Source organism: Lagopus muta, chromosome 1 (assembly GCF_023343835.1).
Source record: "Lagopus muta isolate bLagMut1 chromosome 1, bLagMut1 primary, whole genome shotgun sequence".
NCBI classification, from domain to species: domain Eukaryota; kingdom Metazoa; phylum Chordata; class Aves; order Galliformes; family Phasianidae; genus Lagopus; species Lagopus muta.
In genome coordinates, this window is record NC_064433.1 from 177,424,890 (window position 1) to 177,452,180 (window position 27,291).

Below are 27,291 nucleotides of genomic sequence, written 5' to 3' on the forward strand. Positions count from 1 at the left end.
TACTTGTGTATTGATTTTGTTTCCTGAACTCAAAGACAGTGAATGTGAACTGAGCAGCTGATGGGAACCTCTTAAGAGACAAAGCAAAGTCTTGTGGGCATAGAATAACTTAATGCAGTAGTGCAGCAACATCATGGAAACAAACTGAGGGTCATGATGGCCACAGGGTAAGGATGGAGACCACCAAAGACCATGCAGAAAGACACCATGTTACCCACTAAGCTCCAGCACCTGTGAGAAGCCAGAGTGCAGCAGTGAGAGCAAATGAGTTCGTACCTTCAGAGCCCTGTATTGGTACTGCAGAGAGTAATCCCTGCTGCTCTGCTTTGCTAGTAAATAGCAAGAGAAGAAAAAACCAAACAAGTATGTCAAAAGTACTTCTGCCCAGTGCCTAAGGTGATTTTTATTGTAGCTGTCTCTTTACCCTTTGTCCACCAAAACTTCTCCCTTAGCAACGGATAAAAAGGATGTAGTAAAATCATACAGAAGCCAGCATTGAACATTTTTCATATCTCTTCAGTAGGAACCTAAAACTTGAATCACCGTCAGAAGAGGAAGATGGCTGCAAAATCCATCCCTCAGTAACAGTGTTATGAATGCAGGTTTTCTTCCTCTTTCCTGTAAGACTCCCTTCTGCACCTTGAGCTTGTCAAGACAGGAAGAAGTATTAAACACAACAACAGCCCTAACAAACTAACACCACCCACCACCCTCAGTACCACCTCTGACAACTTACTTGCTATGTCAACCCTTGGAACAACATTTTGGTTAGACTGTACAGCAGTTCTGCACTGCTTTGAGATAATTACCCAGACACCTCTTCAGAACCTTTTTGGGCCCACCTGCACAGTCCTTCAGTGCCCCCTCCCAGAGGCACACTGTACACATGCACTCCTAAGCACACAATGCAGGGACAGCCAAGGAAACAGTAACCACAGGAAAGCTGTCACTCCACCCTAAGGAAATGCTGAAGAACATCTCCTATCCACATTCATCTTCAGTGACCATTTCCTAATACCTACACTTTGAAATTCAGAAGAAAACCAGCAGCTGCTGGTAGGGACGGTCCTGATTCTCAGCCAGTGCTTTCTGTGCACTGCAGTGTTTATGCATAGGAGAGGGAGGTATCGCAGGTTTCAGAGAGATAAAAATCTATTCTAAATTCAGACTTGTTAACACATCCATCAATCTGCTTGATTGACTACCTTGAATGACACCAGAAATGAGTATATCATGGTGCTGGTGTAGTTTTACACAGAAAATGTAACGTTCCACAGAACTGAGATAGATGATAGTGTGCTTCGTTACTAAGATTTGGCATCTCTTCGTATCAAAGTTTTAAACTTTCAAGAACCAGAACTTAAAAGTGGTAAGCTGAAAGTTTTAATATAAAGTCACAGTTCTTAAAAGGGTACAACTGAGTGCTCACCATCAAAATGGTGCAAATACATTATTTATCCCCAATAGTTTCTTAAGCAATATAGGCACATAGTGTCATGTAAACTACTTGTGGCAACCAGAACAGCAAAGGCACAATCTTTCTTTCCTTCACTTTTCAAGATGTTGTTTAATTTACAAAGAAAAATACTTCAGGCAGAAGTATTACATTTGTATGTTACAGCACAGAACCATTGCAGAACTGCTGTCATCTGATAAAATGGTCACTTACTTAGAGAAATAAAAAGATAGATAGCAGCTCTTTGCACACAGGATCTGAGTTCTGAATGAGGGCAGCACCTGTTCTCAGCAGTCAGGATGAGAACATCTGAACTCCTCTGTACCTTTTAGCCACCTAGGAAAGCATTGCCCACAGTTAAGGTAGCAGTTAACACATCTTCTGGTTTGCTAGTTCCAGCTATTTGTTTTCTCACATGCCACTTGACTAACAACTCCAAAGTTAAGATGCCTGTATAACTATCAGTTGCTTCTCTAACACAAGATTAGTTTTAAAGCACTGATGTAACTAGGAATCCAACCACAGTGCTCTACTCATTGAGCCTATCTGGACGTCCCTGTTCACTCCTGCAGACCTAACTGTCTGTTCAAAGGGAATCACGCAGGGCTTTCACACAGGCAATTGCTCCTGCTCTCCCACCAGGAAGCAACTGCAGGAAGAGTTTCAAACCAGAATGTGATCCCCAGCAGTTCATGCTTAAGTGATGCAGTGGCTTTCAGGTGTAATTCCTGCCCACTGCTCTGAGAATACAACAGTCCTGCATTTTACACTGAAACATTTCAGTTATTTGAGTAAGTAGAAAATTGTAGTTTACAAATGAAAAAGATCCTTCTATTTAAAAAAAAACAAGACATTTCATTTAGTTACCTTAAATAGTTCTTGTGTGCACCATTCCACATTGTGGAAAAGCTGAAATATGCAGTCTGGACTCAACAAGTCAGAAAGACAGAATTGTATGTATTGGCACAAATACTTACATCTATGTCTGTACAAATCAAAAAAGAGCTGACCACCCTGTCCCAACCAGCACAGTGTATTCAGCTGCTCTCCAACACGTACTTTCCTGTATGACTGCCAACAAACAACATGAAGATGGGAACTTGGGACTAAGAGTGTGGTGCCAAAAAGTTCCAAACTGCTTTGTCAGTCTCTGAACAGAGGACTCAGAAGTATATCCCAGAGGTGTCAGGCCGCTCAACAGGCTTGCAACTGTGAGGTCACTGCAGCTGTACTCTGTATGCTCCTATTAGCAGCTTCACCTGTAAAAGCAAACACAGGTTTGAATGAAGATGGGAGCATCCAACAAACCACATGGCATGTTTAACTGCAAGCACACAGATTACAGGAGGTACAGCACAGATCACAGAATCATAGAATGGTCTGCGTGAAAAGGACCCCAATGATCATCGAGTTTCAACCCCCTGCTACATGCAGGGTCACCAACCACCAGACCAGGCTGCCCAGAGCCACATCCAGCCTGGCCTTAAATGCCTCCAGGGATGGGGCATCAGATCAGAGTACACAAGTGAAAGCATTTTGTACCTTGGCTGTAGGAGCTTCTGCTAGCCGGATAAAAAGCTTGTTAAGGCCTGCAGTTGGGCTGAAGGAATAAATAAAGTGACTGTCCTAAAAGAGAATTGATAAAGTTAATGGCAGGATATGGTCCAAAGTGCCGTGTGAGTCAAAGAATATGACAAACTACAGTTGCTTTTGGGCAAATTTAAATAAATATATATTTTATATAAATTTAAATACATATATATATTTAAAAGTTGTGTACATTGCAGAGAACTTTTAGTGCAATCTGAATCACAGAGAAAACAAGAGGACTTCAGTGTGTGGACAGTGATACATTTAATAGAAAAAAACAATAAATTTACATGACTCATAAATGAGAAAGGTCATTGAAATGATTACACTAAAGAATTTGTGTTAAAAGGCAGAGAAGCAAGGTGAGCTGGGGAAAGGATACTCCTTCAGGTGCTGAATTCTCACCTCTCTGCCCAAAGCCTCAGCTCTGGCATCACACAGTCACAGGATAGCAAGGCCCTCTGTCTCCCCCTGGCCCAACCTGGGCTCCAGCATAGACACACAGAGCAGGGGGCCCACAGCTGCAGCCCTGCCTTTTATTTAACTCTATGGAATCTACTGCCTACAGGCTGTGCACTCCTCTCCATGTAAAATATATATATATATATATTAAGTTTCATTTCAAAATTAAAAGACACCACTGTAGTACTCAAAATCCAACTCTAACATCTGGCTCTAATATCTGCCAGGCTGTTCTGCAGACAGTTTTACAGCCAATTAGTCACATGAAAAATACTTACCAAAAATACAGGGAGCTGGAATTTGTCATTTAAAACCACAGCTTGTACACTGCATGGTCCACAGAGCCGAGCAACGACTTCTTTACCGAAGAAATTTGCATGGAAAATAAAGAGAAGAATTCCAGATCCTAGAAGGGAAGGCAGTTCAGTCACACAAAGCTGAAACGGGATCCATGATTTAGAACAATTGCAAACACCAAACTTCTGAATGCAAGCAGCGAGGTACCTTTAGTGTCTGCGTAAATATTAAGCTCCAAAGGAGCATCAAAGCAATATGTAGAAAGAAATCCAATCTCCCAAGCCAGTGAGCCCAAGCAGAGAACACAACTGAGCTGCTCACAAGGCTGAGGGGTTTTGGCAGCAAAATAAACCTTATGCAGCGATCAGAAAGGAAAGCAAAACAGATGCATCTGTAGTTTGGGAACATTGTGTACTTTGGCTTATCTTTTCTCTTGGTGGGGAGTGCTAAGCTCAGTCAAGTATGGGTGTTTATGAACTGCGCTGAAATTTAGGAAGCAACAGTATTCAATAGGTACAAGTACCCCATTTTAGTATGTAAATTTATATAATGCTTCCTAATTCAGTAAAGTGTATCATAAAAAAATGAGAAGATGTTTACATCTCTGAATAAACTGAATAAACCAAATAAAAACTGGACAAACACCTCAAAATCCCAGTTTAAGCAGTATTTCACCCACATTGCATGAAAATATTACTCCTGCATTCCACAGCCTGAATATAGGGAGCACCATTAATATCACGTACTGTATTACAACATGTCGTGCATTTCATACAGCAGATAATTAAAGGGCAGATTCTCAACGCACTATTTTCTATTTTGCTTTTTTTTTTTTTTTTTTTTTTAAGTACAGACAAGCAGAACCAACCCAAGATCCCTACCTTCTGGCACGTTCTGTGGGGGTTTATAGTTGAAGTCTGTGGAGAAGTCCGGCCCTTCACAGAGACGGTGACAAGCAATTGGGAAGACTGGCTCCAGCAAAACAAGGCGAGCTTCAAAATAGTCCCTGATGGTATCTTCTGCTACTCTTGAGAGTCTACATGAGGAAACAAGCGAGGCCTGTACTTCACACAGAACCATTACTTCAGCAGACAGTCTTGAACAGAGATTACACAAAGAACGATTCCGGATCTCCTTTCTGCATTCCCAGTTGTCAGAACTTTATCACCTACATTTATGCACAGATGAGCCCCAGGTCCAGACATTTTGTTAATAAAACATTTTCTCAGAGACCTGTTTGTGAAATTCCATCTGTCAGACCTCAGCGTTTTACTTTTGTGGACAAGGACACTACAGCAGACACCAGAAGTCTCAGTAACCACATACTTCCTTATGTAGAAAGGTGTTGCTGGAACACCAGTAGGCACTGCTGGCTGAATGGGAACGGGCGACTGCTTCCCCCCAGTAAAATGACTACAAGTACAGGGTAGAACAAATCACTCTTTTTACTGGTTGTACTATTAGTGTAATGCAATTCCCAAATTAAGCTTTATTAAAACCACAGATCAATAAGGTTGGAAAGGACTGCTAAGATCATCTAGTGCAATTGTCAGCCTATCACCACCATGCTCACTAACCACATCCCTAAAAAAAGCAACAGTTCCATCATTCAGATAGTTTGGGATGTGGAGGCTATTTGGCAGGGTAGGGGGGCTGCCTGTACAAGCAGCCGACATTTCACTGGGAAAGTTATACGTTCAAGATCTTACAAAACACATTTGGTGGCAGATTTTAAATAGCAGATGAACTGGAGAAAGCATCAAACAGTGAATGAAAGAAAGATTAAGTTCACTGAACAGCACGTGCCAAACTTTATCTGCATACTTCCTGTTGCCTTCAAAAACCTAACTGAACACGTCTTACAGTTGGTGTTACAGCTACAAAGATAATCGTGGTGAAAATGGGAAAAGAAACAAACAGGGAAGGAACGCTCAGCCGTATCCACAGATCTAGGTTTGTAGGAAAGACCCCACAGAGGAGGGATCTGCAGAAAGAGACCCTTCCCCAGTGGCAGTCAGCCCTTAAACGGGGTATAGGAGAGGTGCAGCCAGGCTCCACCGCTTCCTTCACCTGTGCTCCCATGGCTGACCCGCTCCTTTCCTCCAGTCATCAATCAGTGGTTCAGGCCGTGACTCAACAGCTCCCATACAACATACCGTGATTTCCTTCTTAGAAGGTAGGGAAGAACTGGCATACTCCATACTTTCCATACTTTCTCCCCCAAACCTCTCCCCTTCCCCAGCTTAACCCAAGATGATTACACACAGTTAATTCACACTTCCCCAGGCCAAACTTCCAAGTAGAGTTTACTCACGTTTCCAAATGACTCTTGAGCTGCTCGTACACCAGGACATTGTTAGACTGCTTAGCAAAATGCAGTGCACTGTTCTGATGCTTTGACAAGATGTTACAGTCCGCTCCGCTTTCAATCATAAGTCGCACAATGTCCGAATTTCCTCTTTTACATGCCTGTGCCAAGCAACAAGGGAGAATGGACAACACCACAAATCCCATTAAAGAAGAGCACGACACTGAAGAAAGCAGAACTGCAGAAACACACTTCAATCCAAAGTTCAGTTACAACTCAGAAAACAAGTGTAAGCAATCGCCAGGTGAATGCTAACAAATCACAATGCACCTGATCCCACAGAAGCAACACTGGGGTGACCAAATGGACTTAGTTTAAAAGAAAACTGAGTTCTTTGGAAAGATCTAATCTGCAAGATTACACTACCTATAAGCTGGTCTGAATAAATGGATTTCTGTAGAAGCATTCAGAATGACTGAAGGAACACTTCCAAGTGTCTGTTTCTAGGAATTTCAGTTTAAATGTTACTTCAGAAAAGGAATGGAATTTGCCTCACATTGTCACTTTGTTAGGCAGTCACTGTAACAACTGCACGCATGCCCAAAGCTGTCAGCATTACCTACAGCAAGAATGCCCAGGTGTTTAGGTGAACACTTGAAAAAGGCACTGGAAAATCTACAGAAAGCTTTGTTTTGAAGAATGCAAGCATGCTCTTTACTGCTTTCCAAGTACCTCAATACAGAATATCCTTATTAAGCCTTTCCGAAGTCATCAACTGCCATTTGTTTGAGACCTGAACTTTCATATGCACTCTTTCAATCCATAATCTTCCATCAACAAACAAAACCAAAACCAACATTCGCCCTTAGCAGATAAAACAAGAAGAAAAAAAGAGGAACTGCTGAGACTTTTCCCCCTCTTTTTAGAGGTAAGAACCAACTCCTACAGTTAAGTAAGAGTGTCCTGATAAATGCAATGGTATGTTTATTGAGACACAGCTAAACCTGTTCTAGTAACTTACTGGAAACGAAGATGCTACTCTTCATATCTGCATGGCAAAACAAATAAGTGCAGTAAGGCTCCATGGGCTCCAATTAGAGGGCATCAAACACTAAGAAAATACCCTTGAAAAACTATGAAGGTCAAAACTGAGGTTCATGGAGGTGGTCAACTAATGGAGAGATTTTGGACGTCAGTGACAGAGGAAACCACAAGTGCGTCACTGTTTTCTGACAGAAGACGTGAATTCCCTCAGCCTTGGGCAGGTTAACAGAGAAGTAACACCACAACGTCTGGAACAGAAGAGTTCTTGGAATCTCTGCTGTAATCAAACCGCCTTAAACAGCCTTCAAAAAACACAGCAAGTTCGCCAGGAACACCAAACTTTGGCGGAATTAATGGATATAAACCAGAAACCTATTAAGAAGGGCACAGACTGCTTTAAGGGTCTTAGAATTTTCCCATTACAATAAAATAAAAAGCAACCATGACAACCAACCAACCGACAATGACAGAACACCATTCTCCTGCGAAGACAGAGGCCAATCACAGTATATTCCAGTGGGTTTTGTCTGCAGTTTTTATTTTCCTGCTGACAGACATTATTTCACTTTCAGGACCATCTCCACATTTCTTTGACCCAAGCAGCAGAAGAAACCAAACCACACTTAACCCTGCATTGCACTGTTGAGATACAACAGTAAGTTAGAAAAAAACAAACTACTGGAACACTGCCTCATGTAAGTGAGAGCAGTACTTGTATTTCAAATGCAGTACATCTCCCAGCTAAATCAATTCTGAAAATAAACTTCTGTCTTCTGTACACTATTAATAATCAACATCACTGGCAAACTAAATCACATGAGGATAAATAACTGAGTTTACCTTCATTAACGCAGTTTCACCGCTGCTCTGCTGCATGTTCACAAATGCTCCAGCCTCCAGAAGAATAGCTACTGTTGTTAGAAAATTCTTTAAGAAAAAAAAACCAGCAAACAAAACCACAAGATAAGTAGGTATAACATATTTAGTTTTCATTTTAAAATACAAGCACAATGCATGTCAGAATTGATGCTGTTCTCTTTCATTGCTCATAAAGATCAATTCAGACTGGGGCAAAAGCCACATGCATTTACAATTCTTACTTTTTACTTAACCTTGTAATAACAACACCCCAGGGGAAAAGACCCAAACCCAAACAGTATGTCTGCATTAATCGCCAAACAGGAATCAAGTTCCCTTTTGGCCACAAAGCTCCTCTACCTGGGAAAGTAAGTGAACTGACTTGAAACCACCAAACATCCTTTAACGTAACAGTCAAGTCAAGCCGGCCTTAGACTGAGCAGAGTGTCCCTACCTCTATTCCCCTGCTCTCAATTAGCAAACTCTGCTTAATCAGAGATTTGGTCTCCAAGTTTCACAAGTCTGGATCCTGCCTATCCAAAGAAAACAAGCAATTCTACTGCAAGAACTTCAGCCCCATGAAAGAGAAATTTAGAGATAGCCCTTGCATCAGCTTTCCTTCCAAGTTGCCCTGTGACATTCCCTACATAGACAGGCTTTACTATCACCTACAGAATTTATTTAGCCTACAGTAACCACAGGCACCAATGCTATGCAGAGATGGTCATCATCCTGCTGTATCCTGCTAATTATTTAAGGATTGCCCACGGGAGGTGGAAAAAACAGGATACCACTTTTAATTTAAACAAAAGAGTCAAGAACTACAAATACGACAGTGACCGAGCCAACCTTTTCAGCTGCGTGTATCAGTGCAGTTGTTCCATTTTTCTGCCTGCCATTAACTTTAGCTCCCTTCCTGATTAGGACCCGGAGGAGATCGTCATGCCCACCAGCAGCAGCAAGCATTACTAGAGTCATTCCACTGGAATCCTGCAACAACATCAATCATCACCATAAAAATCGAATATCTGAAGACAGATCACAGCTGCAAAGAATGCAAACACAGCAACAGGTTTCACAAGATTCTCCTCCCCTCTTCACACACGCACAGCTGCCAGACACTGACAAACTGTCATCACCACAGACTCCTCTCACTCACAAACATCACACTGAGCTCCAGAAATACAAAGGAAATCAGAATGAGCCAGAATAAGAGGCAGCAAGGTATGCGGCAGCAGGGAAAAGAGCGAGACAGTGGAGAAAGAAACTGGCAAGTGCTGGAGAAAAAGCCCAAGGGCCCGAGCCAGCTGCTAGCACAGCACTGCTTTTGGATTAAACCTGAGTGAAAATATGAAGAGATTTCTGTGAGCAGCCACTCTCCCCTCACTCGCTTTTACATTTCCACCACACACTACAATTCAAAAAGCACATGCTTGCCTCAACACTTCACTCAGCATCTTCTGTTCTACCATGCAATAGAAGTTCTAGCATGATGAACAGTCCTTAAAATCTTCAATTCTCAAAAATGGGCAAATTTGGTGCAAGGTGCTTCTATGAAAATTCACTTCTTTCGAGGAAATAGGGAACAAATACTGATGCCTTTTCTTTTGTGCTCCTCTTTCACCCACTGTGCTTTCTGCATTAAATCTGCTACTGGTCAGCAAGAGAGAACTTCTCAAACAGTCCAAATTTGTACATTCCCCACTCAGTAACTCTATTATGGAAAAGTTACCTCTTGATCCAGATTATATTCCTCGCTTGAAGAAAGTGCCATCTTTACTGTCATATAATCTCCACTTTTGACAGCATCCCTCAGGAGTGCTAGAAAATAAATTTAATGCAGGTGAAGCACATCTCACTTTGAGATGCTGGAAAGTCCAGTCCTCCCAACAACTACTTACTACTGGATACTGGTTCTGCTGAGATGTGATTCTCATCTTCTCCATCGAGATGCTTCTGAAAGTCTTCTAGTGTTAGCCATTCTAACTGCATATCCATACCCAAACTCAAAACTTGCTGCTTGCCATCTATCATATTTATAAAAGAAAACAATAAAATAAGTAACAACTTACAAATTATGAAATCATTCACCATTACTTCAGCAGTCAGCAGCACAACATACTATTTTTCATTCAAACAGACTTTGGAACCCAACATGAAATGATTCCAAACAATGAAAGCTGTGTTGCAAGCACAAAAAAGGCTTTTACTTGAAAGAAGCCACTTGTTTGTTCCACATTAGGCTAAAGCGATCAGAGATGGCAAACACTGCATAACTGTAACAGCAGAAATATACCAGGAACACGCTGATAGGCTCAAAAATTAGCAAGAGTTTCAAAAGAAAATACTGGTTCAGCCTTCTGGTAAGTAAGAACTGGAGCATTAAAAGATGCAAGCAGGAATGGAGTTAGTATTAAATGCAAGCGCTCATCGTTCTCCTAGGTTTGGTTCTGCAGCTCACCAGAGTTCTCCATCTGACACACATCCACTGCTTCTCGACCACCTCCTGCAGCAACGTAATTCCATGTTTCTGCTTCATCTTTTATCCTCCTCTCCTTGTGCACTTTGCTGTCTTTCAATTTTAATTCTTCTATGAATTTGCATTCTAGTGAGGGTTCTTCTCTTTTGCAGTTATTCTCAGAGCATTCCTTTTTTTCTTCTGAAGCTACATTACACGTGTCAAGTGCACTTTTGATGTCCTTATAGCCTAGAACATTAAGACAGTTACCAAGAATGACTTCTTGAGCTACTAAAGGCTTTTACATAACAAAGTTTAAATAAGTGACCAGAGTCCATTTAGTAAAGATCTATTCTCTCTTCCTAAGTTAATCACTGCTGAAGCACAGGAGCAAGCTTAACAAAAAGCCAAAATCAGGGACAGCTAGTTCACCTTCAGTGACCCTGGTAAGTCTGGGCTCTGACTGCTTTCTACTTAGTATTACCTTCTTAAGAAATTTAATTTAGAATTATGCATTACCTCTTTGAAAAAATGTTTCAGTACCGGTGACAACCAAAGAACACGTGCTCTATACAGAGCAGGAATTAATCGTCTGCTGGCTACTCTTCTTGAGCTGTTAGCATCTACCGTCCTTTAAGTGAAAGCTGTTTCTCTGCCAATAGCTTTTGAAGCACCACAGCTCTTCCTATGCCCATTCAGAATGCCAAAAGGAGAAAATTCACTCAGAATTTTCCTGAGATCAAGAGTGCTAACATTAATACCCCATCACACAACTAAGAACAGAAGTCCAATCCAGACCTTTCATGTTTCAAGTCACCTTGTGTTTTTTTAAGGTTTGTACAGTAACCCATTACAGTGGCTAAAGCAAGAGGCATAGTTTGCCTGAAGTGAACCTCTACCAGCTAACTCCAGAAATACAAAGTGTGTATTTATAATGATATCAAAATGCTTCTGGAAATAGACAATAGTTGGATGAATTCACCCCCAAAAGACCGTTGTCACCGGTGTGATAAAGCGACGTAGTTAACAATACTAAATGAAAAAGGGCAAAATTTTGACTTGTCTATAAAAACATTACAGGCATTACAAACTTTCATGCCTCAGGCAGCCTTCTCACAAAGCCATAAAAAAGCTGGCTTTCATTTCTTAAAAGAAACTGCTTTTCTAGCACGTATTAGAAATGCTGCTCTGTATCTGCCCTTATAGGAGTAAGAGGAGAATGCCTTGAAAGGTGCTCCCTTTCTCTTTTCAGCAATTAACACTTACTTTTTAGGACCTTCTGTTCTTTTCTGCTCTTTTCTTCTTTTTCAGACTCTTTTTTTACTGCTTTTTCTTTCATTTCAGTTTTCTTTATTTCTTTCTCCTGTTATTAAGAAAAAGGATCAAATGAGAGCGGTATGGAGAAAGTGGAAAATAACACTACTGAAATCTTACAGACAACAGACTCACAGATGCAATCCTAAGAAAAGAATTAAATGGGTGAGACAGGAGCTGCTCTGGGAAAGCTGCTTCACTACGAGGAAAAGATCTTCCAAATTAGGCAACTTCAGTTTGAGTTCTGTAGCATGCCAGCCACGTGAGGCACTCACACATATCAAAACCAGCCTACATTTACAATTAGGCTGCGTTACCATTTCCTAAAATGACACATAGCAAAGACAAAACACACCAGGAAACCACTGTATTTAATATTCCGAGTCTGAAATGTTAGCTGGTGTGTCATTCACAGCCAAAGCAAGCAGAAACCAGAACCCTCCCTTAGAAGTGTTCTCTCTACTAAAACTGAGATACGACAGCTGAAATCCCAAGGTACCGAATAAGGAGACTACAACTCAAAGAGGCACAAATAAACACTCAAGTCCTTAAGTGATCACAGAATCACTAATGCCACCATTTCTTAGAAAGGTAAAAAACTAAATGAATTCAGTACATCATGAAGCCTTCCTTCTCTCCCCTCAAAACTCTGCCTTTGGGTGATAGACATCATTCCAGGCAGGTGCCCATAGTAGGAGCAAACAAGTGACAAGATTACCAGACACTGCTAAGCACAAGGGCTGTTCAAAAACGTGAGTTCTGTTCCAGATTTCCTGATGTTGATGAGATGCACAGTGTACCTACACGTTTATTTTTAGAAGGTAAATCACAGGGAAGAAAGGCTTCATCATACAAAATGACTCCAAACAGAGAATACTGTACCACAGATTGACATGACAGTGTTCTGTAATCAGAGAAGAGTCAGGCAGCTGAAACAAAGGCCGTGCTTTACTTTCAAAAGAACGATATGCTGGGCCCACAACTTCATGACACACAGCAAACCCCAAAGCTGTGCCCTGAGCCCACACACGCAGAGTCCCACAGATGCTGTGGGCAGACGCAGGCACCACCACTTCAGCATGCAGGAGATGGATGGCAAAAAGCAGAATGCCTTCCAAGCTACACCTAGTGAGGGTACTGGCTGAAGAGCAGTAAGAAAATCAACCTTCCCCCTGCTGCTGATCTCTTCATATTTGTGGTGACGGGGTTTGTACACTGTTGGTAATGAACAGAATTCCGAGGATGTATGTGATTATCTGATGCTGCTCTCTTATGAATGCTATGGCCTCAAACTATGAGAAAATACTTGGAGTAATGAAGAGCCATGCCATTTCAGTTAGTTACAACTGCAAAGAAAATGAGCTAAATAGCTGTGTGAAACCAGCTATGCCCCACAGCTATTGCTTAACCTTGTTTAGAAGAGCTTTCACCACTAAGCTCCCACAAAGAGTACTTTGTGTAGCTCAGCTCTGAGCTTACTCCATGCAGTATTGCTATTCTCTGTCCAAAACAAATCAACGTGCTTATGTTAAGGTGCCTACCCCATACAGACAACAGTCTCAGAGGACTGCAGCTGAACCTACAAAAAAAGACACTTGTCACCACAGAATTATGGCCTCAGAAGCAGTGGGACATAATCCAATAAGCACCAGGGTACCGTGGCTGCAGCCCAGTTACAAATCAGGAAGGAGTTTCTCCGGGCAGCCAATGATTCTTCTTTACAAACTACAAACTGTATCAGAATAGTCTAAAGAAGCTGAAAAATATATTCTCCAAAAGCAGATTTTCCTCATAAACATTCTAGAAATACTCCTTTATTCTTCACATACACATTTACATTAAAAAAAAATATTTTATCTTCTTGTTTTCCTTAAAATATTATTGCATTAAATAGCAGAAATTAAATAGTATATGAGTATTTGATCAGCTCATCTGTTAGAAGGGACACAGCGTTTGTAATTAATGTGTCACCAAGTTGGGCAACTCAGAATCTCCTGAAAGCAGCACAGGAATTCCAACAAGACAAGACAAGCTGGGCAATTATCTGGGAGATCACAGAAAGGCCTGGGTTGGAAGGACCTCAAGGATCATCAAGCTCCAGCTCTCTGCCGCAGGCAGGGCCACCAATTTGGGCTTAGGAGCAATTTCAGCATTCCAGTTCTTCTGAAGCCACTAACACACCCAGTCTAACCAAGAGGCTGGCTTCTGAGAGAAATCAAGTGCAGAAGTATACTCCACTGTGCAGTTGGATAGCTTCTAGAAGACTGAATGCCTTACTATGCAAGCAGACAAAAGCCAAACTGAGGCAGCTGTCAAAGGTGGGAGAAACAAGAGGCTAAAAAGGACAACATGCATCTGTGGAACAGAAGTTTTCATTTTAAGTACATACACATAGCAAAGGAGAGATTCACATTTTCATACCTAAAAGACACTCCTCTGTCCCAAAGCACTCCCCTCTTTCTAGTGTTCGAAATCCAGTTTTTCCATCCTGCCTGTAGACCCTGCAGTGCACCTTTCATTTGCTTTATCCATCCATTAACCTTCAGACTCTTATGTTTCCATTTGCCATCATAAACAGCAGCCTTTTCAGGCTCCTCTGCCTGAGCTGTGTTTGATCTGAACCCCCTCCCAGCGCTCCCCAATGCCCTCATACTGCTCACCTCCTCTCCTGCCTCCATGGATTTGCGCCCTGTCTCCTCAGCGCTCACCTTTACAGCCTTCTGTGCCGACACGGGCACAGCTGACACTTTCTCCAACTCTGCAGCCACCACTTTCACTTTTTCTTGACTTTTCTGCTTTTTGAGCACGCTTTTCTTCTCCAAACCCGTATCTTTGATTTCCACTTTTCTACCCTCCTCTTTGTAATCTTCCATTTGCTGATTTTTCTTCTTCTTTCTTTTAGCCTTAACCTCCACACTATCATCTTCATTACTTGCTGATCCATCAAGCTGTCTGTCAGCAATGCAATCTTTTTCAGCAATTTCTTCTTCCAACCTCTCTTTTTCACACTTTACTTGTTGTTCCTCCTCTTTATTTTCAGAGCATAAGTGTGGATTTTCATTATCAACCTCCTGAAAAAGTGCATCGTCTGAAGTACTCGGCTCTGTGTCAAACTGAGCATCTCCTTGCTTCTCCTTCCGTGATTTTTTACTTTCTTTAGAATCTTCTTTAGTTTTTATTTTTACATCTTTAACTTCCCCCTTCTTTTTCTTTACTTCTTTAGTATCTTCTTTCCTTTGCTTCTTTGGATCCTTTGAATCTTCCTTTGTTTCTGAAGTCCTTTTTTTGGGTTTTGAATCCAACCCCAAAGTATCTGAGGAACGTTCACATTCTATCCTGGGTTTCTCTTTGACTTTTGCAGACTTTGACTTTTTCTTCTTCAGGTCATCCGCACTTCTATCTTCTCCTTCTCTTGACTTTTTCTTTTTCTTCTTTGGTGAAACATCCTCTTTTGTTTTGCTTTGCCCATCACTATCAGATTCTGCTTCAAACACATCATCATCTAGAGAAAATTTCTAAAATGCAGGGGGGAAAAAAAAAGAAAATATTTACTTCCCCATTAAACTGTATTGCCTGAATGCCTGAATGCAAGCTGTACAAAAATGGCAGTGCTTGTGTGTGGGAAAAGAGAACTGTTTCTAAACATCCCTTGCAGCCAAAACACAAAGTTTGTAAGCACAATTCTAACTCACTTTCTTACATTACATCACATTACTGGCTACCTGAAAGAGAATCAACATCTAAAGCAGCAAAGCAAACCAACTGGATGCCCAGCAGCTCGATTCCGGAGCCAAACTAAATTTCAACTCTTTTACACCAAAACCAGTCGCCTTGATTTTGCAAAATTTACGTATGGATTTCTCACAAACAAGGCACCAGCTTTCAAAAATGGTTCTCACATAGGATTTCAAAAATGACTGAGCAGTTAAACAGAAACAAACAAGGGAAAATTGCCTTCCTTCAATAGAGTTGTCTCTATTTTTCTTATCTGATGAATTACTGCTTTTTAACCATTAAGTTAATCTGCTTCAAGGAGGATGAAAAGAGCAGACCCAGCTTCAGTGCTAATAAGCTTGTGAGCAGGAAAAGGAGCTTGCTTTTGTTGTCAAAAAATAACTAAAATAACCATACATCTAATGAAGCCATATTTAATTTGCCATATTAAATGGATTCAGACTCTACGATTTTGAACTGTCAATTTGAAAAAGCTCCTTAACCACACAACAGCAATAATAGCTGAGGTCTGCTGGAAGAAAAAGCTCTCAGATCAAAGATCATCCAAGTCATCACTTCCATATCCCAAACATCCTGCTCTCCCATGCCTGCCATTAGAAGAGCCCAGGCAGGCAGTTTGTCTTCTACCGAGGACGACAGCAGGAGAAACACACCTGAAAGTCCTTTTTCAAAGGCTTTGGCTTGGTGTCCACCAGCTTTCTTCTGAATTCAAGCAGCACCTCTTCGCAGTCTTCCAGATGAACCTCTGGTTCCCAGGTATCGTCATCAGAGGTATAGCCCTTCCACCGGACTTTGTACAGAATTACACCCTGTAAGAAAAGAACCAAACACTGAACACGTTACAGCACAGCATTACTCCGTCCACTCAATTCCTGTGCCTTCTCTTTGGTGAAGAGGAGGATTTCAAACCTTAACATTTGTAATACAGCAGCACTGCTCACTCAGCTCTAAATTGGAATTTATAATCTGTTAGATTCACAATCAATGCCACTTTTGATAAACTGCAGTACCAACAGTGAGAAATGAGAGCCCTTCAATGAGATCAAGTCAAATGTAGACTTAGACAAAACTTGACTACTTGCATCTCTGAGTTACAAACTTATTGGTAAAAGACTGTAATTGCAGCCCTAGATCAATTCTTTCAACAGTATCTGAACTGACATTGTGGTTTCATCCTAAGTGATTTCACCAGAATAGAAGTCTGTTAGCATTAAGGGGAGAAAAAAGGAAAAAAAAGGAGAAAAAAAAAAAAGGTGTGGGTAATGAGGAAAGCTTTTCACTAAGCTCTCTCTTGATTTTCTCCTAAATAAATTGAACGGCCCAAATCTCTCGTTCCTCAGGGTGAACTCCTTCCTCTGCTGAGATGCCAGGCTTTAGGCCTGCTGGGAGCACAGCCTGTCACAGCCAGGCATCAGCGCTCTGTGCTTCTGCAGCAGCCTTCACTGAATGGCAGAGATGCACCTTATGGAGTCAGTGTGGTCACCTTCCTGCACTGACCATGCAGCCTCGTTCAACAGAGGTATGACAGCAACCAGCAGCAAAGTTCAGAAGATAAATCTGTTTTCCATTAAACATGTAATAGTAAACACAAGGTAGCAAAACCATCCCAGAACTTATTTTCTAAAAAGAAATTATCCTAAGCATTAACCAGAATGCCTCTGGAGAAGCATAAGAACAGTGCCTTTGGCTCACTAAAGAACAGAGTCAACGTTCCCCAAATCCAGAGGGAATGTCACCCTGCGCCTTGCAGCTTGTCCCTTCAGTGGGATTTTAATGCAGTACAGCAGCTTTTGAAACACTTGGAATTTCTGTTGCTATTTTCCTGGATCAGGACAAGCCCATGTTCACCTGCCAGCAGGCAGCTCCCCAGCACAGACTCATCCCCAGAGCGCTGTCTCTCCCACCCGCCCATCACTGCCAGGCACAGAGTATCAGCAGGGGAACTGACAGGAGCTTCTCTATGCAGCACCCTTCGGTTCCCACAGCTGCAGATGTAGCATGGGAGACCAGAGCCTGTCTTGACAGCTCTGTGCATCTGTTCCAGCTTTGAAAAGCACCTGAAAAGCATCAGCCTAAAGCTGACTGCATATACTACACCCCATCAAATGCAGCATACAGCTTTTTCCATTCCTCTCAGGCTTGAATGATTACCTGCCATGCCCTGCATGTCTGTAGCACAGGAGCACAGTGAGAGCCCCATTTGAGAGCCACAGAAAGGGTCTGGAACAACCACAGCCCCCAGGACCAACACACGTTGGGCAAATAAATGTCCTGTGTGGCCACGTGCTCCAACCTCGTGCACAGAGCAGCTGCCGCTGGCCTGCACACAGCACAGATTGATCTAGGAGATGTTACTCAGTATATACACAGAATCACAGAATTGTTTGAGTTGGAGGGGACCCTCTAAAGGCCATCTAAACCAATCCCCCTGCAACAAACAGGGACACCTACAGCTCCATCAGGCTGCTCAGAGCCCTGTCCAGCCCAACCCTGAACATCTCCATGGATCCACCACCTCTCCGGGCAATCTGTGCCAGCGCCTCACCACCCTTACTGTAGAAAACTTCTTCCTTTTATCTAATCTACATCGCCTCTCTTTTAGTTTGAAACCATTTCCCCATGTCCTATCACTACAGACCCTGCTAAAGTCTGTCCTGTTTTTCACTGTAGCTTCCCTTTAGATACTGAAAGGCTCCTCTCAGGTCACCCTGGAGACTTCTCCAGGCTGAACAGCCCCAGCTCTCAGCCCGTCCTCATAGGGGAGGTGTTCCATCCCATGGATCATTTTTTGGCCCTCCTCTGGATGTGCCCCAACAGGTCCATGTCTCTCCTGTACTGAGGACTCCACTTCTGGACGCAGTACTGCAGGCGAGGCCTCATCAGCACAGAGCAGAAGGGCAGGATCAGCTCCCTGAGATATTCTAGTGCTCTTCAGAACCGTGTGCAGAGCATGATCCTCCTCCCCAAGGAGACTGACTTTCAGATCCCGACTGTAGGAAAAGTGTTTGTGCTTTCAGGACAGATTAACTACTGTGGCTAACACCTCATACCTCCACAGCATAATACTCTCAAGCCACAGACATTTCAGCCAAGATACAACTAAACCACTCCAGCATCATAAATACATAAAGCAATTCTTCATTTGAAGACTCCTCAACATCAATGCCTTGTATCTCTGATGCTCCACGGGGAGCAGGTGGACTTCCACACCCATGTGATTCTGACTGAAGCCTAGCACCAAAATATGAGCTACTTAAAATAAACAAGTAGAAAATACAAAAATTGTTTTAAAAAAGCTGTGTTTGTTATTTTTTTGATTGTGAAATTTAGAGAATTTCTGAAAGACACTGAGGCTCTGGAGCACGTCCAGAGAAGGGCAACAGAGCTGTGAGGGGTCTGGAGCACAAGGCTTATGGGGAGCAGCTGAGGGAACTGGGATTGTTTAGCCTGGAGAAGAGGAGGCTCAGGGGAGACCTTACTGCTCTCTGCAACTGCCTGAAAGGAGGCTGTGATGAGATGGGGGGAATCTCAGCCAATCGGCCACTGGATAACAGCGACAGCACCAGAGGGAATGGCATTAAGCTGCACCAGGGGAGGTTCGGGTTGTATGTTAGGAACTTCTCAGGAGTAGCAGTGAGGCAGTGGCACAGGCGGCCCAGGGAGGTGCTGTGCAGTCACCATCCCTGGAGGTGCTCCAGAAACGTGTGGATGCAGCACTGAGGGATGCGGTCGGCGGGCACGGGCTGACGGTTGGACAGGGTGATCTTAGAGATCTTTGCCAACCTCAGTGATTCGGTGAAGGACTCGTATGAAAACATGCAGGCTGCTCTCAGCGGAACGAGAGAAGGCAAGAGAATTCTGCCTAACACAGCCTGGAGGCAGCCTTATTTCAGCCGGAGAAGGTCCGCCTGCTCGGAGCGGCCCTCCCACAGCCGCGCTGCCCAGCCCGGCACCGCCGCAGCTCGGGCACAGCGCAGCGCACAGCTTCGCGCCGCCGACAAAAAGAAGTTTGCGAAGAGACGCGGGGTTCCACCGCTCTTTCGGCCGAGGCGGGAAGACGAGCCGCGGAGCCAGCAGGGCCGAGTAACGCCCGAGCTCTGCACGGCGGCGCCCGGCGATCCCGCACGCGGCACGGGGGCGTAGCCGAGGACGGAACCCGAACCCGCGCCGGGGCCGCCGCTTTCCGCGGCCCGGTGCCGCCCTCCCGCCGCCGGAGGGCCCAGCAGCCGTTCCCGGTGCCGCCGCGGCCCCCGGAGGGCGGCGAGCCGTGACGGGAGACGGCGCCGCGCGCTCACCCCCTCGGTCTTCATGTCGAGGATCTTCTCCACTTCGAACACGTCCTCGTCCTCATTTTCGTCGTCCTCGTCGTCCTCCTCCTCCTCCTCCTCTTCCTCCTCGCTCTCACCGCCGGCGGCCGCCGCCCCGCCCGCAGCGCCGCCGCCATCCACCACCTCGTTTTCCCCGGCCGCCGCCGCCGCCGTCTCCGTCTCCTCCTCTTCCCCCGCCCCCTCCAGCCTGGCCGCCGCCGCCTCAGCCCCGCTCCTCGCCGCAGCCATTTTGGGCCGAGTTTCAAACGGCGATGGGGAAAAGCGGCTGCGACACCCACGGCAGCCAATGGGCGCCCGGCTGCCGTGACGTCACGGGAGGGGCGGGGCTACCCGTCCTCGGCGCGCTGCGGGCGGCTGCGCCTTTGGGCGGCGGGCTTCGACGGGCGGATGGGGTCTTCGTGTGGGAAAAAGTGGTGAACCTTTTGTTGCTGCGCTAAGCGCTTCTGCCGGTGCCAGAGTGCTAGCAGAGCTGTCCTGGGAGCAGCTATCAAGGAACACCGTCACTCGTGCTGTCCAGCCCGCGTGAAAACTGGCGCCGTTGGCACGGTTGGAACAGAAGTGAGAACTGCCGTCAGAAAACCTGCTGACAAGGCGGCCGCAAAGGGATGTTGAGCAACTGGGAAACGGCCAGAGAAAAGCAGCGTTCTGCTCCTCCGGGGCGCGCTGCAGAAGTACAAAGGCATCCAACTGAGGGCACCGGTAGGCTGCATCGTGAAGGTGTTTATTAGGGCTTTGCTAAACGGTAGCCATCAAAACACGCTGCGTTACAGAGAAGGTAGGACTTTGGAAGAAATAAAACAGAGATACTGTAACAGTACTTGTCTGTACAGAGATACTGTAACAGTATTTGTCTGTGGCTATGAAAATCACTCAAGAATAACTCCAGGTGAAAATTACTCAAAATATGTAAAGCAGCAAGAAAAGCTAACGTTGCTGTTGTCTTAAACAATCACAATCATGGAATGATTTAAGTAGGAGAGCTGCTGTCAGTTGCACTCGATCCCCAGTATCTTCTTGGTGGCAGAATCCCAGTCTTTCCCAAGTTCAAGTCGATAGCAAATAGATGCAAATTGTCCCTCAACTCTTTTTACCCACTCTGTTGCTTTCTTGATGGACTCAAACGCCCAGTGAACACCGCTGTGTGTAGAAATGGAGATTTGTTAGAATAAATTCTATCATTTGAAAGAGAAAGTACAGCAAACACAGCCTACATAAAATACCATTTGTCAGAGAAAACGACATCATGGGAAATATGCCTATACATAATCATAATTTGCATTCATTTACACCATTCCAGTCCCCACATGAAGTTCTACGTATTTCATAATGGCAAACTTGACTCCTTTGTACAACTGCATGTTAGAATTCTTCCACTTTTGTGGTCTGCCCCACTTGCTTTCATCCCGCAGTCAATGTGATTTTATTTGTGTTCAGCCCAAATTTTACAATCATTTTTCCCTCTGTCAGGGAGTTTCAGGAGAGGGAGGAAGACTCTGCAGGGCTTTCCTGGGTTCTTATTCCTCTTGTTAAATTCCCTGGTAAAGCATTAAGGGTATTAGCTTCTCTTTTTGGCACCACAATCAGCTGGTGTCTGGGGCAATGCAGACTCACTGAAGGCCTATTCCTTCAGGCCTTTTCTTTTCAGACCTTTGCCTTTCCTCTGTAACAAAAAACTTCCCACCTGACAATTATTTGCTTCACTGAGAATGAAAGGAAATTTCCAGATGCAGCAACCCTATGTTCAAAAGCTAATGGAGAACTGGGACACACAGAAGTAAGTGGGAGTTGTTAGAATGAACCAACATCAGTATTCCCCAGGGGAAGTGGAAAGTGTGGAAGCTGTGCTGTGATCAATCATCTGCCCTAACAACTTCAGAAGTATTGTATTTTGTGGTGTACACCTGGGAAAATCAACAATGCATAAAGAAAATGTTAAAAAGGGATGAAGGCCAAGAGCCAAAAGTGACACAAAGGGAAAGTTTGAAATGATTGATGTCTGGAAAAAGTTGAAATGGTGGAATCTCCATCCTTAAAAATCAGCTGGGCAGGATTTTGAGCGATTTATCTGAGTTAGCTCTGCTTTAAGGAACAGATGACCTGAAGAGGTCATGAATTGTTCAGTGATAAGAGGTACAAACCTTTTCCTACTTTAAATACTTCTCAATTTTTGTATTATAGTTTGCAAAATATTCTTTCTTCCAACTCACCCTCCTAAAAGAAGCTGTGTGCCACCAGTATCAACATTTCCCATTCCCTTTTCTGCAGCTACATTCTATAGCATGGTCATTTACTCTCTATAATGAGATTAATTGTTGTTAAGAAGGGTTATATTGCAATATTAAATTACAAGATTTTGTAAAAGCACACCTTGAAGCTGTTAAATTATCCAGTTTCATCAGTGATTTGAAGACTATCCCTTGCAGTTCCTTTGCACAGCGTATGAACTGTAGCACAAGAAGAGTAGCAATCAATTTCAGTAGCTTTTCTTTTCCATTTGTGCCTAAGAAAGAAGAAATGGGAAATCATTTGAATGATTTCTTGCCAGCAGAAAAGAGACTTCCTGCAAAGTGTGTCCCCACATAGCTTTAAAAGTTTTTAAGTTCTGATGCTACCCAGTTGTTTCATGATACAGTCAGAACTATCAAGAATATTCACATTAGTGATCCAGAAAATGTAGTGCTGACTTTCAGACTCTAAGCCTGGTAATGCTTTTTTTAGGATGTCTGCAGTTTGTGTTTGCTTGGCTTCTAATCGACTTTGATTTGAATACATGCAGGAATGGTAAATGTGAGATTTTTGTGCTCTGACGAAGCACTGTGTGCTGATAAAATACTCATATACTATTTAATTTCTCTAATAATTTACAGAGAATGAGTTGCCTTTTCGTCCCCAAGTTTTCTGGTCCACTGCCAGCAAAGAGCACCAACTGACAGGACCAAGCAGCAGACACTGCGTATAGGCAGAATGCCTACTGAATGAGCTGCAAACAGCATGTAGGGAAAAAAATTATATATCATTCATCTTATTTGAAATGTGAAAAACAGAAGCGGTCTCAGTCTGTCTCCTAGGAGACTTTCTGACTTTCCTTCCAACTTTTTTTTTTTTAAAGTAGGTATTAATACAGCAGAAATAACAACTGAAAGAAAAGAATCTGTATTGATATTCCAGCTATTTCACATCCTCCATGTACTTCTCTAGGAGATGTACTTAGCAAGCACATTATATTGCAAGAGAAGTTGAGATGAATATGTGTAATTAAAATCAGATGCTTCTGAAAACACAGCTAGGAGATCCATGTAAATGCTGAGCATATCTTATGGAAAGTTCCACCAGGCACACAAAGTAATCATACAGAAGGATAGGAAATGTAATACAATGCACTGCTGTTTTAATAACTGAAAAAGTATTTACCGAGTGACTGAATGCCTTTTCTAATAAGGAAATGATTAATTAAATAATCAACATCAAATTTCAAGATTTTTCCCAACTGTGGACTGAGATTCCAAGAGCCATCCTGTGGAATAAACAAAGATATGGATAAGCAAAGACTGAGAAGACTGAAAATATATTTGTAAGGAACAACCTAAAGCAAAGGACAAGTATTTAAAAATGTTTTTGAAAGCTTTCACAAACACAAACCACCTCTCAGTCAGCTCACTGTGATCAATTAGGTGACTCAAATATTGAACTTCAAAAAGCTTTGATGTAACACCCCATGTTTCTACTTGACCTGAAAAACTGTAGTTAAGCTATGAAAAAAATCAAACAGAGCTAATTTTGAACTCGCATACAAACCATGCACAATGACAACACGGCCACATCAGATTATTTCAAACAAATTCCTTCAGAAAATTATTTTCAGTGTGCTCAAAAATAAGCATCTGTCTTACCCTAAAGAAGCAATAATGGATCTCTCTCCTCTAGAGGGATTGCAAAGTCTCTGTAAAGTTAGATTGCTGTTTATGTTAAGTACAGTATTAACAAAACCAATCCTTTTTCATCTGCCTTTTCCTGCCAAAAATTAAAGAACTGATTAAAACTAGCTGTCAGTTTGCTACTCTCAGATGAGATGGAAGACAGGCTTTCGAGAGGATATTCAACCACTTATTCTTCAATGTCACTTTCAAAACTTTTGTCTGCCCTTGCAGTATGATGTCACAGATTACTATGACTGTAGAGAAATTGGTAACAATTTATAGATTCATTTAAGATAATTTAGAAAACGATACATGATTTTAAATGAATCTTTAAATATTAAACATCCAATTTATGTAAAAAGCGAGATTCTGTTAGAATACTAAACTCATTCAGTGCAAAAACCTGTGAGGAACTGTTTTTCTTTCTAAAATTCAGCACTTGCAATTTTGCTTAAAAACAAAAGAAGTCTTGAAGCTCACTTTGTGAGTTAAGTCAATCACAGGTCTGTTCCCCCTTGTATCCCCACGTGTGCCATTTGGTAATCGTTCAACGTGCAGAAATAATTTGATAAAAGTAACCCATCAAAAACATAGGAAAATGTGTACCTCTTCTTGCTGCTTCAGTTAGTTATACTTCCCTGCTTTTGCATACAAATTGACATACTGGTGTCAGAGCAAAAGGGAGTAGAACAAATCACCAATCTGAATGGCCGGTCCGTGTGGACACATGACAGGAGTTTCCACTGAGGGAACACCACAGTGGTTTCTTCACTTGGATCATATAATGCACCTGGAGACCTGTTGATCATCACCCTCTGGTTTAGTCAGCTCACCCAACTGGTGATGGTTAAGGTGGAACAGGGACTTGTCCCACTGCAGGGGGAATATTCAACGAGGCAAAACGTTACCTGCTTTGACTCCTACTTGCAGGATTCTTGGACAGCACTGGTTCAATTCTGCTTGCTTTAAATCCACCAGCCATTCAGCTGGTTTAACTATCCTGCAGAAGTTCCCACTGCACTCACTCCAATTCTCCAAACCTCAATTCGTTTTAAGTTTTTGCTTAATGAGCATTATTTGCATCTACTACTTCTGCCTGTCTTCCCCTACGTGTTTTCATGCACATTTTAGGAAGTCCCCAATCTGCAAACTGATGGGGGCTCTAAATCAGAGGTATATAGCTACTTTTGGCTCTAATTTTACAGTTTCTTAGGCACCCATTAATGAGTTGCCTGTGACAGCAATATAACATAACGTGACCTTGAGGTCATTATGTACTTCTTAAGACCAATTTGTAAGGGAAAAAAAGCAGATACATTTACAAAATGCTTATCTCAGGACAGGTATAAAGTAAAAATACTTTTTTCTTCTACAAGTATTTTACTTTAAGTAATGCACAAAAAGACTGTTGGTAATGTACCTGATTTTGGAGATCAAAAATTTCTTCCCAGATTACAGGAGTAAACTCAAGTTTCTGTTGGCTTCTTTCTTTCTCTGTTGTTATAAAACACCTTGGTTGTACCTGAAGAAGATAATTTTCACTCAGAATCAGAATCTTACTCTACCACCATTACCCATGCACCTACTACATCGTGGTAAAAAGTAATTGCATTAAAAAGTTTTAAAAGAAACTTCTTTATAAAACAAACTTCTTTTTTTTTAAGTTGAAATTTGAAGATTTTAAGTTCATTCTTTTCCACTTAGGAAAGTATTTGCAATTCCACAGTTAATGAGGCATTTTTTCTCCATTTAAAAGTTACCTATTAGAGCAGTGAGGAACAAGTGACAGAATTCAGACTATAACATATTTCCCTTTAAAAAGCAGTAACAGAAAAAAACAAAAATAACGCGGTTCAGGTCTCTTGAAAGAAGTTTCATTACCACCCTTACCATGTTCTTGTTCTGCTGCACAGCCATGAACCTTGAAACAAAGGTATTTTTATGGCAGTTTTCATTAGGTGAACGCAGCTTGGGTTTCAACATGACGCTCATAGCATCCTGTGTATAGAAGACTCCTGACAGAAGACTTACCAGAAGTTCAGCACTCTCAGGAAATTTCTGTTCCGCAGCTGTAGCATCGTGCAGACCTATTACTATTTTCTTCCTATACTTTGGCTTTAATTTTTTTTTTTCACAGTGTTGGGGAGCAGGAGAATTGGGAGTAACTTGTCTCTCAGTCTTATGAGAAGAGTGTGTGCTTGTACGTGAACTTAACACAGTTAGATTCGGAATGTGATCAACAGAAGAATTATCATATTTCATTCCTCCAAAAAGACTTTGAGGAGAACAATACATGGGAAGTTCACAAAATCTCAGATGGGCACCTGAATCTGGAACTGCAGGTGTTGGAAGTAAATTTTTTTGAGTTATATAAGCTTCTCCTCCTGCTTCTCGTCCAGAGCCAAAAAATAAAGCAGTCACAGAAGATTTACATGGTAAAGATGACATTGTTCTTGAACATTTCATCATTGTGATGTCACCATCATGAAATCCATAGTCCTGTGGTGTGACTTCTTGTGAGGTGCTTTCTTGATTAACAGAAAGTTCTTCAAGTTGAAATTGAAAGCCTTCAGTTTCACACCTCTCAGTTGTGAAATAATCTGACCAAGCTTCAGAATCTTGCAGAGCTGCCTGGTTAGTAAAATTACAGGGAAATAACATAATAACAGAATTAGTAAGATATTTTTCTCTTCTTAATCAATGCAGTATTTCTTATGTCGTGCATATCATTATATCCTCATTCTTACATCCAAGATGAAAGTAGTATATCAAACTAAAATTCCTACCTTATTCTACCTTGCTAAGGTGAAGTTTGCCTGACAAAATACGAAGTGTTGTGCGTTATTAAGATAAAAACAGTGACTATAATGATAGTTTGGATCCAAGGAAGTTCTACCATTCCATATTATTTTACATACACAGAAGATGGATTTATACAAACTGAAATGTGAATCCTGCTTGTGCTGTCTCAAGCTGGGAAGCTCGCATGATGCACTGCTATTGCTTCTAGTCCTGGCACTAGGCATCACTCAAAAGAGCCTGGCTCCCTCTTCTTTGCACCTTTGCTTCATGTTTTTATACCCATTGATAAGTTGCCTTCTTTTGAGCTTAGTTACAGTACAAACAACAGACACAATTCTAAATAATCCACAATCTCAATACTTACATTACAGACTACAGGTTAAGGCGATGTTTCTCAGTTGTTTTAAATGCACATCATGGTCATGTACAAGATAATTTAATAGACAAATAATGATTTAAATGATTCCCCTATAAAATGTGGAGAAAGCTTTTACCTGTTAAGACTTTAAGAACTAATAGAATGGCACCTGCTGGCTAGTTTTCAAAGGCAAGAGCTACCATAACTAACAAACAGCCTATTTCACTAGTTCAGGATTTTCTCATCTCATCAAAACCTTGATCTTCCCAGATGGACCCACCCTCCCCACACACCTCTATCCAATGACCTGCTAGCAGGAGGAAAAAAAGAAAGAAGCATCCAGTGTGGAACTAATTTCTTTCTA

The 27,291-nt window shown here is 42.3% G+C and overlaps 3 protein-coding genes across 8 annotated transcripts in view; 1 reads left to right on the forward strand and 2 right to left on the reverse strand.

The window, feature by feature from the left end:
- The window catches only part of PSPC1 (paraspeckle component 1), a 65,453-nt gene extending 60,416 nt beyond the window's left edge, over positions 1-5,037 (forward strand). For 2 of the 3 annotated variants that reach the window (XR_007374869.1, XR_007374873.1), the window contains one exon: positions 4,654-5,037. The gene's annotated coding sequence lies outside the window, so the exon portion shown is untranslated. The remainder of the gene's footprint in view (positions 1-4,653) is intronic. The other variant, XR_007374868.1, reaches the window with a different exon arrangement.
- MPHOSPH8 (M-phase phosphoprotein 8) lies at positions 1,371-20,113 on the reverse strand. Of its 2 annotated transcripts, none has more exons than XM_048935191.1 (14): positions 19,818-20,113; positions 16,176-16,331; positions 14,496-15,302; positions 11,740-11,836; positions 10,477-10,722; positions 9,917-10,042; positions 9,748-9,836; positions 8,865-9,005; positions 7,998-8,084; positions 6,120-6,274; positions 4,687-4,841; positions 3,787-3,914; positions 2,999-3,082; positions 1,371-2,715 (listed from the first exon to the last, which is right to left on the reverse strand). In XM_048935191.1, exons 1-14 carry the CDS (start codon positions 20,076-20,078, stop codon positions 2,674-2,676), a joined length of 2,574 nt encoding a protein of 857 aa, XP_048791148.1. In that variant the 5' UTR covers positions 20,079-20,113; the 3' UTR covers positions 1,371-2,673. The 2 variants fall into 2 exon arrangements, with proteins under 2 accessions (XP_048791148.1, XP_048791139.1); XM_048935182.1 differs by having other exon boundaries at positions 14,448-15,302; positions 19,818-20,112.
- Positions 20,114-20,550: 437 nt separating this feature from the next.
- The window catches only part of PARP4 (poly(ADP-ribose) polymerase family member 4), a 43,274-nt gene continuing 36,533 nt past the window's right edge, over positions 20,551-27,291 (reverse strand). For all 3 annotated transcript variants that reach the window (XM_048935003.1, XM_048934995.1, XM_048934985.1), the window contains exons 31-35: positions 25,799-26,398; positions 25,188-25,289; positions 23,262-23,364; positions 22,218-22,350; positions 20,551-20,987 (exon numbers count right to left, since the gene is read on the reverse strand). In XM_048935003.1, the coding sequence (XP_048790960.1) occupies positions 20,837-20,987; positions 22,218-22,350; positions 23,262-23,364; positions 25,188-25,289; positions 25,799-26,398 (1,089 nt within the window). In that variant the 3' untranslated portion in view covers positions 20,551-20,836. The remainder of the gene's footprint in view (positions 20,988-22,217; positions 22,351-23,261; positions 23,365-25,187; positions 25,290-25,798; positions 26,399-27,291) is intronic.

What these genes read in the sequence shown, in the direction of transcription:
- MPHOSPH8 (XM_048935182.1), bottom strand. Translation starts at nt 20,078, where the DNA reads ATGGCTGCGGCGAGGAGCGGGGCTGAGGCGGCGGCGGCCAGGCTGGAG. An exon ending in CTTTGAAAAAGGACTTTCAG is followed by an intron (nt 15,303 to 16,175) that starts GTGTGTTTCTCC and finishes CCTGCATTTTAG; the next exon opens with AAATTTTCTCTAGATGATGA. An exon ending in AATATAATCTGGATCAAGAG is followed by an intron (nt 9,006 to 9,747) that starts GTAACTTTTCCA and finishes ATGTTGTTGCAG; the next exon opens with GATTCCAGTGGAATGACTCT.